The sequence below is a fragment of the Parambassis ranga genome, chromosome 5 (assembly GCF_900634625.1).
Source record: "Parambassis ranga chromosome 5, fParRan2.1, whole genome shotgun sequence".
In the NCBI taxonomy this organism is placed as follows: domain Eukaryota; kingdom Metazoa; phylum Chordata; class Actinopteri; family Ambassidae; genus Parambassis; species Parambassis ranga.
The window spans coordinates 25114171-25128621 of NC_041026.1; the positions used below are offsets into that span (position 1 = coordinate 25114171).

General features: G+C 40.6%; 1 protein-coding gene across 6 annotated transcripts in view; it reads right to left on the reverse strand.

The window, feature by feature from the left end:
- The window catches only part of magi1b (membrane associated guanylate kinase, WW and PDZ domain containing 1b), a 111517-nt gene that overhangs the window by 40596 nt on the left and 56470 nt on the right, over positions 1-14451 (reverse strand). For all 6 annotated transcript variants that reach the window (XM_028404917.1, XM_028404919.1, XM_028404918.1 and 3 more), the window contains exons 3-4: positions 3306-3425; positions 992-1234 (exon numbers count right to left, since the gene is read on the reverse strand). In XM_028404917.1, coding sequence (XP_028260718.1) covers positions 992-1234; positions 3306-3425 — 363 coding nt within the window. The remainder of the gene's footprint in view (positions 1-991; positions 1235-3305; positions 3426-14451) is intronic.

A 14451-nucleotide genomic window follows, 5' to 3' on the forward strand; every position in this document is an offset into this window, starting at 1 on the left:
GGACCAAACAGCCAAAGAGGAGAAATGTGCAGAGCGTTTGGTACCACAGCTATACAGACCTCAAATTTTGTCAAACATGACAAACCTGACAAACACAAGGCAACTGTAGTGGGCAGGTTTCACATTCACAGCTACATACGCTATCCTGAGAATATTTTGAATGTGTTTTCAGATACATTTTCAATACAGTAGTGCCAAGCAACTAAATACTCAGTTACTGTAATTCTTTAATTAATGTACAAAAGGTACATGTCTAGAACCATGTAGGGTCATTTTAAAGTCAATATATTAACTTTAAAACGACAATTTAATCAAAACTGTACTTGCGTCATGTACTATTTGTACACACATATATATATATATATATATTTTATATTTTAACATATACCTTATAAAGCAGAAAACAATGTGTAAAACAGCTATATGTTTCTTACATAAATGAGAGAAACATGGAGTAAACAGGCCAAAAACTGCTTTTCATATTTGATCGATACACTAACATTCACCTGAGTACTGTAAAGAAGATTTATTTTCTTGTACTAATGTACTTGCTTATATTTATTTTATTTATTTATTTAACTTCTATTAGGACTTATTTGCAGTCCTTTGCCCTGTTGAATATTGGATGCAGCTCCTAAAAACTAAAAACGAGTCAGATGACTGCTTCATAATACTGAATCTTTGCAGATGATGTACGACTGTAACCCTATTTCAGATGACATGAAATCTATCCTGCAGCTTAGTCTTATTGTAATTTTAACCAATAAACACACTTTTCAAATTCAAGGGGCAACCAGTAATGTGCCCATGTAACCATGTACCCCTCACTACAAGGTGCTTTCTAATCAAATCTTAAGAATTTCCTCGTTGCCTCACTGTGAAGTCTTAGAATCCCTCCGTTGTGTTTCTGCAGTGACTTGTGACCTATACTTGTGAAGTCATGCATCACTGTTTTCCTCCTATCAATTCTCCACCCCTTCTCTGCACGTACCTGTAAAGCTGCTGTTCATGTCAGGGAGGTCCTCGTCGTCCTCCTGCTGCTGCTCTCCAGGCACTATTTCAGCATTGTGCATGTCATTGTAGGACTTGGTGCGTCGGGGAGTGGATTGCTGCGAGCCCGGCAGGCTACTGCTGAGGCCGTCTGGCAGTGGGGCATCACCGCCGCTACTGCTATTGCTAATCACTTTCCCACTGGGGGGCTGCACCGGTGGCTTGGGCGTCCCATAATAGTTACCTAGGCAACAAAGAATGGGGTAGAGGGGGAAGATGGAAGGGGAGAGAGATTAGAAAGACATAGAAAAGAAGCAGTAGGAGGGTACGGGAGGAGGGGTCTAAGGGTTTTGTGTGTGTGTTGGAGGGGGTTTAGTTATAGCCTTTGTATGCAAATGGAGAGTTTGTCTGTGGGAGAATGTTAATCTCCAAAGGATTTTTGTCTTGTTTGGCCCAAATAAAGTTTGAACAATTTACTTCAACAAAACTTGACTATTTTTTTGATACTTTTCAAATAACACCAACACTACTACAGCTTAATGAAGCTGAGGTTATACTGAGTTATGCTCAGTTATGTTGAGTCAAATCTGAAGCATTGGTTTCCACACTGCCAGTAGATAGTAGTCAGACTCTCAAGTAAACCACTAATTCCAAGTAGTTCATAAAAACTGTGTGAAGATTTTTTTTGCGGACCAATTTGCAGCCAAACTGTCCTCCAGTGCCAGCACCACGTTTCTGCTTAGCTGATAATTTCAAAGGGGCGAAAACAAAATAGGCAGAAGCCGAGTCATGCTCATCCAAAGAGAAAGCAGGCAGACATAAACAGACTGTACCATCTGAAGCCCAGAATAAAAAGCCAATGTCTTAAATGAGAGAATAAGTCTGCATAAGCATCTAAATATAATCTATGTTTAAAAAAATGTTTTACTCCAGGTGGCAACAATACCACTAAAGGACACAATGGCAAACTAGAAATTAAACAGAAAACTTTTTTTTTTTTTTTTTTACAATTAGCATGGGCGTGAAGTGTCGTCTTTTAAAAGTATTCATGAACCAAAACCTGGCAGGTAGTGCTTAAAAAAGAAACATATCATATCATATCAACATATCATATATGTGTCACATATCAAAGTATAACATGAAGACATTTTGGTCAGAAACAGAAACTGATGCTCCAAACCGATATTATATCACATCCTGTGGTCATAAACCACAACACTTTGTGTCCATGCAAATTAGTTTACAAATTAGTTGCCTTTTGGAAGCTACTAAAACAAATTTAAGTTAAGCTCCTGTTTTCCTGCACACAGCTGTGAGTGGAAAGAGGAAGTGTGAGCCAGCCAGAAGTCAACTGTCCTTGTTTGCTTCTTCGGGCCTGCTGTCACCATCGTAATGGAACAATGAACAAGCTAAGTGGACACAGCAGATACTTAATTAAACATTATCTGACTGAATGGTGGAGTTGTTGTTGACAGTACTTTTTGTCTGTCAGCAGGGACTTTGTTTCATAAGCAAAGCTACACTTTTGAAGACAGGCAGAGAACATGCTGCAATGGGCAGCATCCCTGCATTAATGGTGGCCAAAGCGAAGGCAAAATGTATATTGAATAGTCTTTGGCACTGACATCAGAAACTTGACTGAGATGTGGTGGGCGGGCATGTTTTGAGTGCTGACTGGAGGCAGAGGGACATGCATCCCTCCCTGCTATGCCAGCAGGTGTACCTGTCCAATAGACTGACTGGCTCAGACCTGCTATCTGGCAATACACCATGAGTGGGAGAGTTTAGGACCTGGCTGGAGGGATGTGCTTATAGTTGTCATACAATCAGGCACACCTGTCAGGACTTCAATTAAGCATGCTACTAAATGACACACTGAGAAATGGAGATATAAGTGTGTCTGACATCCGTAACGTTTTTTTTTGTTTTTTTTTTAAGAAAAAGGGAGCAATGTTTGTGTATCTTGTGCACCACTAAAGTTCTAGATACTGTCCCTGAAACTGGCAATATGCCAACAAAATGTCCCATCCTCTGTGTCAGATCAGTAATTCATAAGTATAACAAAATGCCAAACCCCAAAATGAACCTTGTAATCCAAGGTCAGACACAGTGCTGAAAGTGATTTAAGGTGTATTTGTTGATTGCTGTCCTTCATAACTTTATGTTGAAGGTTTTTATTCACACACTTTGTGAGCTCACAACCTGCCAAGGTATACACACTATGCCAGTCAAGGACTGTTTTCTATCGTCAGCAAAGCCCAAGGATAACGTTGGGTTAAATAAGGTTATATTGCCAAAGCTGTGACTTTCTTTACCTTCATATGTTCCGATCTCCAGCAGGGTCCCAGTCTTCTCTAATTCCAAGAACTGACCTACTGTGAGGAAGTTGTAGTCCACGCCCGGAACTTCTCCTTCACGTGGGGCACGGGTAGTACCTAGAATACCAGTCAGAGACAGAACAGCAGTTAGCTGAATGCTATGATACCTATTATTATATTACATCTGCATTATTATTTAATAATCAGTCTTTTTCTTGCATCACATCACATATGTTTTAAAACACCTGAAAACTTGTCTCCACTTTTATTTAGATTTTTAGACACTTGTGGGTGGAGTTTTTTTGAGTGTCATTCTACTTTTTTTCCATGGTGGGTACTTTTCTGGCAGAAGAAAAATCTTAGGTCACAGTGACAGCTCCTGTTAAGTCTGGGACAATGGGTTGAACACACAAAGCAAAAAGGCCATTCTAAAAAAAACTAGTTAATATTGCGTTATTCTTTTTTCTATTTTATTAGTCAAAAGCAAAAAAAAAACTATTTTTAATTCATTTGATCATATAAATGACACATATCATGTACTGTTATAGAGCAATACTGTTGACACCGTAACATTTATTATTCTGATGTTTTGACAGGTAAAACTTAAAGATATTTTAAGCAGCAACTTTTCACTCTATACTAAAAGCAGACTCTTGAAAGGAGAGAATCTCCATTGTTTGTTGTGATGCTCCTTCACACTGGGGTGGAGTGTGAGGTATTGTAGTAGCACCTTTGTGAGATCCCACCATATGTGGGGGTGTATGTGCGCCTGTGTGTGAATGTGTGTGTGATTTGGAATGTAGCCTGTGAGATTCTAGCACTTACATTTAATGGCTGCTGACAGGTGGCCGGTGTGCCATCAGTGGTAAACAGCTTTACGGCAGAAGAAACAGTAAGGCCCGACATACTGGAGAAAGTCATTCCAGCTAGAGTAGGATTGTATCTGGATAGTCTTTAAACTGGATACAGTCAGACCTATTTTCAAATCACACAAGAGTGTCCGCACTCAATCCGGCTTGTGTGCGGTCCTCCAAACCACTAGGTGGCGCCTCGTAATATACAGAGTCCATTCAGGATGCGGTAGGACCGCGTGTGCGCATGCGTCGTGTGGTTTTTTGTCCTGTGTCGCTTCCCGTGAACCGGAAGTAGCACATCGCTAGCCGGAATTAGCATGTCGCAAGCCGGATTCGCTATCTGCATTTGCGTTCAGACCTCAGCCACATTTGAGCCAATCCGGCTAGATCCACCTCCATGAGGTGGATTGAAATCAAGCTGGATATAGCCAGATTCGCAGTGTTCACACTCGGAAAAAAACAAAATAGGCAGGATATATCCAGATACAGCCAAAATCCCGCTCTAGCTGGATTGATTTGAAGTGTGAACGGGGTCTAAGATGATAACAATGAGGATTCAGCTGACAATAAATGTTACGAAAATGTTTTTTTTATATATTTCCTTTGCTCTTTGCGATCATTAAGTCTTTGCTTCTTGACATTTTTACACTATTTTCAGAACCATTAATGTTCTCTTGGAAGGTATCGCTTCTGCATTATTGAATCCTACTAAAACAATGAAATGATTGTATCTGTAGCTTAAGATATGATACAAATAAAAGCCTCTGCAACACCCATAGCAAAAATATCTTTGTCATCTATTAAGTGACAACAGAGGCCTTTTCCCTTTTTCTTTGCTGGCTTCCCTTTCTTTCCATCTCTAGATCTATCTTATCTCCCAATCACTTTGTCTCCAGTGGGCTGGTAAGCAATAACATGGTAAAAATAGATGTGTGGGAATACGGGGAGAGGTTCCACTGCAGCCACGTTCAGTGACACTGGTAATAAATCACAGATGTGCACATCCTAACTCCAGCGAACACGCTTTACACTCACACAACCACAGAGAGGAAGGTATGTTGCACATGTCTGCAGACAATGAATCTCCCACACGAAATATTCTAGACATCCGTCAGCTCCATCACCCAGCTGTCACAGTAACAGCATATGCTATCTTCATTATAGGCTGCAAGAAAATCTTGTTAAAATTCATAAGTAGTGTCCACAAACACTTGAGAAAAGTGATTTAAAGTCAATAAGGATACATCAACAGAATGTATCATCAAACAGTCTATATTCGCTCTTTCCTAGACACCAGGTCTTTTACCGAATGTCAACCATAGAGAGTCCTAAGCTGAGCTGTCAGTTCACTTCCTATACAAAAGTGTCCATTGATTCAACTCCATTTAGACTCTCTACTCTCAGAAAACCAAATAGGAAGTGGAATTGTGACCAGTGTTTCAAAAGGGATAGAAAAGCAGAGCCTTGGCTTACACTCAGAGGAGAGACACTGTTATCGCTATAGGCCTAATTAATTCAATACACCTCCCCACAAAAGCACCATTGACCAAGCTGTGGAATAGATTGAAAGGGGAAGACAGGTTGAGAGTTGTGCATCAGGATCTTCTGGATGCTAAATGAGAAGACTCCTAAAGCTAAAAGTTAGCATAATCTAAACATCATCAAGACTCGAAAGAATAAAAAACTTAATTAGCATTTTAGGAAGATTATCAGGGAAACAAATTCTGAGGTATTGGCGGTCATATAGTCACAACAGCTGCGTCAAAGCACACATTCACAACAACCTGCAGGCTACGGTAACCTGTAACTGCATACTAACACACTGCATGAAATGACCAAAGCATGTTTCTTCTTGCATCATGCCAACAACCCCAACAACCCCGTAAGGACAGGAAAGCCAATCAGGTGGGGGAGCTACATGTTTTTTTTCTCTGTTGATGACAAATACCCTACATGTGCTCCACCTTCACATCTCCCCTTTTCAATTTCATGACAGAATTGTCAAGAGCCACAGAGGTATGGTCTGTGCTGCAGGAGAACACTGAACAAGAGAAATGAAAATGATGGAAATGGGAACAACAAATATGGTAAATATGGAAATGGTGGCAACTTCAAATTGATCGCCACGCTCCTGACTTAATTTAGCTTGAACTGCTTTAGCTTTGCTGCCACAGCAGTATATCTGTGTGACAATTCTGTCAAACACTGTGCTTCAAGGTACTCTTCAGCCAAGGCAATCATTTTTTCCAGTTTTCTACCACTGGAGGGCAGCTCATACAGAATCAAATCCTGCATGATTCTGACCTGCCTATGGGTCACAAATAAGGGGTTTCCGGACATAACCACTTTTCTGACAAGCGGGATCTACCAATATTTACCAGGTTTTAAGAGCATTTGTTTATAACGCATGCTGTTGTCATTGTATGCCATTTAGCTGTCTCTGTTGCAGACAAACCAATAAGCCAATACTTTACAAGACTGGAGTAGAGGTGCATAGACAAAAAAAGGTTCATAGCCACAGGAGAAAAACCTCACCTCATTATAAATAAATCTATATTTCACGTAAAACACAAGATGAATACAAACAGTAATTACTTTTCACTCACACAAATCTATGCATATATCACACACAAAATAAAGAATTTGCACAGTTTTCTAGCAACATGTTAATTAAATTGTTGCCATTAAAAAGCTAAAAGCAACAAAACATTGTATCTAGATTACAATATATTGTGCAGGAGTTCACAACACATTATACACGTGTTTTGTGTAAATATGTCAGTATTAATGTATACAGTGCAAAATATAGACCTCAATACAGTTTGTTTGAAACATAAAACAGCCTCAGAAAATGATCTGCTTAAGGAGAAGTGGGCTATACACAGCATCTGTGTTCATGCTGACTGTGCGAGTGTGGGAAAATAAAACATGTATGACTTAAAGATAAAGGTGAACTGCTTTATGTGCAGGATGACCTTTTGGTTTTAATGTTTAAACAGCTCTGCATAACCTTTAGCATCCCCCTCTCTCTGTCTAACCTCTTGTCCGTTCCTTCACACAGATGAGACAAGGCAGAAAGTGTGAGCCACCTTTTCCCTCGGGCAAATCCAGCCGAAGGTTGACTCAGATACCAACAGTCACCGAGTGGTCTACTGGCTTGTATGTGAATGCAAAAACATGCATGTGTACAGTTGTTGGTCTGTAATGATATAAATAACGTTCAGAAGGAAACGTCATAATCAGCAGCTGTTACCCCCACACATGTTCACACAAACACTCAGAGTAGGGAGGAGGTGCTACCAAATGGCATGGTCTGGGGCTAAATGGGGTCTGTGGGTGGAGGGTAATCACTTAATGGAGCTTATGCACCCATCTCCTTTCCAACACACACACACTTCATTACCATAACAGCTACAGTGGGAGAACTGTCCTGTCTATGCTGTGCACCACCTATGGTGACCAAATTAGACCCCTACCAGGACAGTGACTCAGAGTTCAGCACCTCTGACAAGCTCTGCTGACCAAAAACCGAAAAAAGGAACTGAAATAAATTAATCTATAAATATGTTCCAAAGGTATTTAACCACAAGGCAAAATTACAAAGTAAGCCAGGGAAAGAAAAGGAGCAAAAGAGAGAGAGACATATTGGATAGTGGTTGGTGTGTTGCTTCATGGACCAGGATGTTCAGTTCAGTTTTAAGACTTATCAAACATCAACACAGTGTCTCTCGGTTTGCACTCTTTTCAGGTCAGACTGCACAACAAAGTGTTGATGGCAACAATTATTTTCAGATCATTTTTAAAAGCCTGAGCAAGGCAAAGAAGTAGACACAATTCAATGTTCATACTCTAAATGCACAGCAGGGTCAGCAACATCCCCTGCATTAATGTATTAAACTGTGTGTATGTAAACATTAAAGGATGTTGTGGAGTGTGATGAGAAGTGATGGAGGAGCAGGTAGACAGGTGCAAAGAATACCTGTTATTTCTAAAGTTGGAATTTAGGCACAATGTCAAGAATATTAGTCTTTATCTTTATCTAGTCTTTATCACAGAAAGTTAAATAAAAATGGTGATCACTGTATCCACCCCCCCCCCCCCACACACACACACACACCAAATTCTGTCCTAAGAAAGAACACGGAAAGACACTTGTACAAATGATGCAATGCGTTGTATTATTTAAGTGTTTGCATGCTGTGAAAGTATCATGAAGCCAGACACTTAAACCAAAGCTAGGTAACTAAGTAAACAAAATAAGAACCTCAATGCAATCAAAAATGTCTTCATTATGTACTTATGTACAGCTTTTTTCCACTCCGATGGGGAAACAGTGATCAATTCAACTTTAAATGATAATTTACATTTTTAGGCCCGAATAGGGCCCACATCATTATTTAATCATTAAACCTGTACAGAAGTTTCATCTTTTTATAAAATATAACACCACCTGGGTGTCACTGTGACCTTGATATCAATCAAAACACCCCCCCCCCCCCCCCACACACACACACACAACCTCAGAATTGAGCTTAACTACAGAGAGCATCCAGTTACACTGTGATGTCTTTCTAACCACAATCAATAAATGACAGCAATTGGTCATGACCCTTGCTGTGACCTTGGCCTTCCCAGTTTGTCTACACTGTCACTCAGCTTACAGCGGATCAATATCAAATTGTGTCCCTTTATGTCATCTTCCTACTGAACTGACTGAACTGTGCTGGTCCGGGGTTCATAGCTTGGTTCAAGGACAACAATGATGACAATAATGTGATGGTCTGAGGCGCCATATTGAATACCATATGCAAAAATCAATAGCAAATAGTTATTTATTCCAGTCAGTTACTTAACAAAATGACTAATAACAAATCTATGCAGGTAATCTATAACTGTTTCCCCACAAAAGCTCAGCCTAAGACTTTACATAAAAGCACAGACATTTATTACCTTTTTTGTACTGTATGTTGTGTTCACTGGGTCAAATCCATAGCTGCACTAATCAAACAGCAGCCTCTTTATGGGAATACATTACAGATAAAAGCACTGGACGTCACACCACTCGAACAGAACTTGAAAGAGAGCTTGTGAGTTAAATACTGTACAACAAAATGGATTGCTTTAATGTACTTAATATATGGAAGATCCTCACCTCTCCCCTCTTCAAGCACAACTAACACTCACTGGCAGACAAACCCAAGCAGCTCATCTATATTTAATTGATGGCAGACTATTTTAAGGGAGTGTCTGCCCTTCTAGTGGTATGATAGAGTCAGACTAAGGTTGCTGACATTTCTGAAGGCAGGGGATGACACTAAGATTAGATTTGAGGAATACAATGACATTATAAGAAAGACAAAAGTGACTACGCTATTTAATCGTGCATCACTGAAACAGCTTCCACAATATGATGAAAGAATATGAGGTTAAACTATGATCACTTCAACCACGCTAAATTATGTGGGGAGACAGAAATGCTAGCAGGGGTAAAGGAGGGGGCTCCGTTTGGCAACGGAGTAAAACACATGAAATTAAAATTAGCCATCGTTCTTTTGACACAATGGCATTAAAAATAAAAAAGGAGGCTGCGCAGGCCTGTACATGCAGCCACAAACCAGCTTCTAAAAATAACCATGTGTGAAAAATCTGTTTATTTCCTACACTTGCATTCCCCCAGAGCAACAGAGCACCCAGGGCGCACATATCCCCCAGGCCTGGCCTTGCATTTTAGCTGTGACCTACATTTAATTCCCTCCACAAGGACAATGTTGGGCTTGACTTCTTGGACGACTTGTGCTTCTTGGCTGGGAGCTGAGGAGTTGTCTCGCTTGACATCTTCATTCGATCCAGTTTGTTGGTGTTCTGTGTCGTTCTTTACAAGTATGTCTTCCTCTTGCTCAAATCTCTCAGCTTTCTCAGCTGTAAGAGACTCTAGTGAACCAGTTTCAAACACCTCTTCAATATCGGTGCTGGGTTTTCTGTTTCTGTGGCATCCAAAACATCCACAGAGGCTTAGAGATAGTTGAGTAAACATATCTATGTGCTGATCTTACACAAAAAATAGAGATCCAAGCGAATGTGTCCAAATAGACTTCAGCTGTAAAAATGACCAAGCAACACACACCTTTCCTAATTATCAGTTTAAGTTACATCTTGAAAAGGCAATTCAAACCCTTTGTCTACTTTAGTGATCCGTTCCCTGAGATAAAAAGAAAAAGAAGTACAGCAGCACTCGTTGGTAAAAACATGGACAGATATGCTGACTTTCTGTTTGCTTGGCAAACTAAGAGGAGGATCTTATTGTGACCTCAGGGCTCAAAAGTCTATCTCAAAAATATCTGCTCAAAAAACTGAATTTTTGTCAATAAAAGAAAAGAAAATCAGAAATATGCTGGGTTTCCAGTTCAGCTTGGATAAAGGAGGAGGGAGTGATTTTAATTACTAATGATATCAAAGATTAAAGGCAAAGAAATACTTGTACATGTACATGAAACTGATAATGATCAGTGCCCATGTACTCTGGAGCCCTTTTCACACAAGTCCTTGTCACTGCGGATGACATAGCAGCATCAAAACAAGACCAACTGGATTAAAGCATGCATACTGTAGTCTGGATATCACACTGCATGGGTAACCTACCAATACTGAGCATAGCGCAGCTATTACTGTATGCATCATCAAAAATTATATGTTTATGATAGTGTGCATTTTATCACAAAATCTGTCGTCGTGAGCTGCTTAAGTTTTTGTACAGTCTCTGTAGTTGAATCCAGACGTGTTTAACATATGGAGACAGTCCTGACCAAACAGGTTAGGCAGGCTCTATGAAAACACACTTATCCAAACAATGCGACATGTAGCGTATGACCAGAAGCACAAAAAGGACAGAAAATAGCAAGCAAATTCAAATCAGTTGAAGCTCAAAAGACAAAATAACAAACAAAACTGGTATCATAAATGCTGTTGGCAGCACTTTAACTGTTGTTAAGGTATTGTTATTTCTTCCTAAATTTACTTGTGGCATTCTTTACTTTCTTAAAATGCACTAATATCGGCTCAGTATTTGGCATCATGAAGGAAATAAAACATCAATCACAGAGACCCACAGTATGACCTAGATGCAAACAGAGAAACAACATTCACTCGTTAGGTGGAAAACCAGAAATCAGAGCTTGTGGGTTAATTTATCAGGCAGAACAGAATGCAGGTATAAAAGTAAACAAAGCATGATTAGTTTCATTTTCATTATGGTGAAGTGATCAGTGCCATGAGTGAAAAGTAGGCCATCATAAATGTGTTTGGCAATGATTCATTATCATAATTGTTCTATTAATAGACACAGCTATTCTTATTCAGCTTCTGTGCTGGCATTCAGGTCACACAGGACAGAAGTTATTTGAAAGAGTGCATTTTAAGTGGTTTGCAACTGACATGGAGACAATGGCAACACTCTGGGTGCTTGGGCAACGTACAAGGCAAATGTTGACAAAACAGTGTGCCTACATTGTTCTGTGTGCTGTATGTTCCAGCTAAGAAAAGAGTAATGCACATAGATTGATTCAAACTTTGATGAGCATGACATGTGGATAGTACATGGCACTTATTGTGGCACTCAGTCCCTCTGCTGCCCTCCCCTCCCTGGCTCTGTCCTGCTTCTACTACTCCTCCAATTCATTCTTTCCTTTCTGTCCTCATGTTGTTTGTTCCTTCCACTGCTTCTATCATTTGTTCCTATTCTGGTAGAAATTCTCTCTTTTAATCTTTAAGCCACTATTCATCTGCTCTTTCCTACCGTGAATATTAAAGAAAGTTAATACCACAGACTCCTCCGCCCAGTCTCTGATCTGCTCATTTGTATTTTCACTGTCTCCAGTACATTTGGCAGTTGTGACAACTGCTTGTGTGGCCAGGCAAAATAGTTCCCGCTTTGGGTTTGACTGGAGGACAACTGTGTTTTTTCTTCATGTCGCTGAATGAGTCCCACTGAAATTATGAACTGTTTGATGATGATGTCATTGATGATGTCATGTATCCCAAAAGTAAACCAAATGAGCACTGCTTCATTCCTCTGAGCTGCTGTACAATCTAGATACGAAGGACAATGAGCGTTACAGTATAAGGAAGTTGAAAAAGGGATGTATGTGGTAACTGCAATCACATGGATAAACCCTTAAAGACAGTGCAGCACGTCATCTAAACTCCAAATACGGCATATTGTCATGCTTTTTCCAGATGGCCACAACAACAAATACCAATCTCTCATTACAATTTCCTGGTGAGGATGGGCTAAGGCTGTTATTAAAATCTGAACCCTTATAACCACACATAATTGTGGTTATTTCAGAATAGTATGCTAGTAGCAGCCTTAACCTGCTAGCCTCTAACAGAAATGAGGAGCGGGCTGAAGAGGTTGTGCGAGTTCACTTTCACAAAAATTGTAGTATAAAGGCTGTTCCATACTCCACGAGAACAGAGAACAGAGAACAGAGAACTCGCTCCAGGGGTGGTAAGAGTAAAAAAAAAGTTCTTTTCGGCACAGAGGTACCATACTCCGCGAGACGTGTGTGTGCAGAACTCCTCATATGGCCCTCCTACACAGCGCACGTCACACGAAAGGTTGACAATGCAATTGTATTCCAAATTGTGAGCACAGCCGTGGTTACCTGGCCCAACGAGCTGATAATGTTCAGGGAAGAGGGCGCACAGCATGACAATAGATAGAAGATCAGTGTAGCTGACTGTAGCAGACCTCTGGTCTGTGTGAGTTTAATTCTGTGAACGTGTGGATGACTGTCTGCAATAATGCATCCCGTCTCCCGGTGTTTACTGTGCACGTCCAGCCACTGTAACGCCGTGATCAATACTGGGATTAGTTTTTATCGCCACCTTTTGGACAGACTCTCTCCTCTGTGCGCCGTGTTTCTCCTTCCAGGAGCTGTTTGCCAGAGGCTCATCTAAACTGTCCATCGTCGTTGTACTTCCTCCTTCTGTCTGTGTGTTCTGCACCTGAAGCCCTTGCGCTTCTCCACATTCATCACGCCCACAATAAATTCCGACCAATCACAGCATGGCACAGCCCTGAGAGAAAAAGTTCTGCCCGGGCCATGTGTCACAACGGGCTGTCCGAGAGAAAAATGACGCCATTTTGTGGGCGTAACGTCGGCAGGGGGGAGGGAGTTCTCTGTTCTCGTGGAGTCTGGATCCAGCTTTAGACCCAAACTGCCTTTGCCTTTGTGACATCACTTGATCCGATGTTAGGAGCTCTCTATAGAGCATTTTTTTACTGCAAACACACGGTGATGTGTAAAAGCCCCTTTAACTAAACAACCAATTTAAATAAAACTGCCTCTGGCTTTTTCTTCTTTACCATGAATATGAGGTATGATGGGAACAACCCTCATTGCTCCACAGTCTGTGCACATCTCCCATGAGTGTGTGAGGTGAAGGGGTGAAGCACTGGGCCGATGTGATATGCACACTGACAGCTCTGTGTCTGTCTCGAATAAAGATAGGTGCCTCAACATATAGTAAGCAAATGCTTTTGCTCAGTATCGTCTGTATTAACTAAAAAAAAATTGCCCTGTGCACTGAATCATGCTGCTTTGAAATGAAATGTGATGACTGTGTTACATTAAAGGCAGTTCTCCCAGTGGATTGTATTAGCTGGCTGTATGTCTTCCAGTTACTTTACATTCAAGTCGAACTCAGTGCATGCATTCCATCTACTATAGCAAAAACACAAAGTACTATGTATTCAGTAAATCATACAGAAAAACATTTATTCTGTATTTATGGTTTTACTATACTTAGCAGGTCAGTAAGGGTGGTACCACACACCGAGCATGTGGGTAAAAACCAAGCAATCATATCTCATTTGCTGGTCTAATTTGGCAGACATTAGTTTTAGAAACTGACCACATTTTGTTGATTATGTTGGGTTTACTCAAGCATCTGCTTTACTGGAATAAGTGGCCATTTAAAAAAATGCTATGTGTAGCTGCTGGATGATGACAAGGAGGGAACGTGGATTATGAGCCTGTCTTGAAAATCTGGCTGCTGTCTTAGACCCAACTGTTGTTGCAGAAGCTATTACAGAAGCATTTCTCTAAAATGCCACAATAAACATGCTCTCATGTCAAGCTAGACAGCTAGTCCACATTTTCCAAGAAGATACTGAGGCATGTCTTCATGGATCATTTTCAACATGCACGCAACTGCACACACATGCACACACACACACACAGGCATGCTCACACAAGGGGAGGGTAAGCAGACTGCCATCATATTCC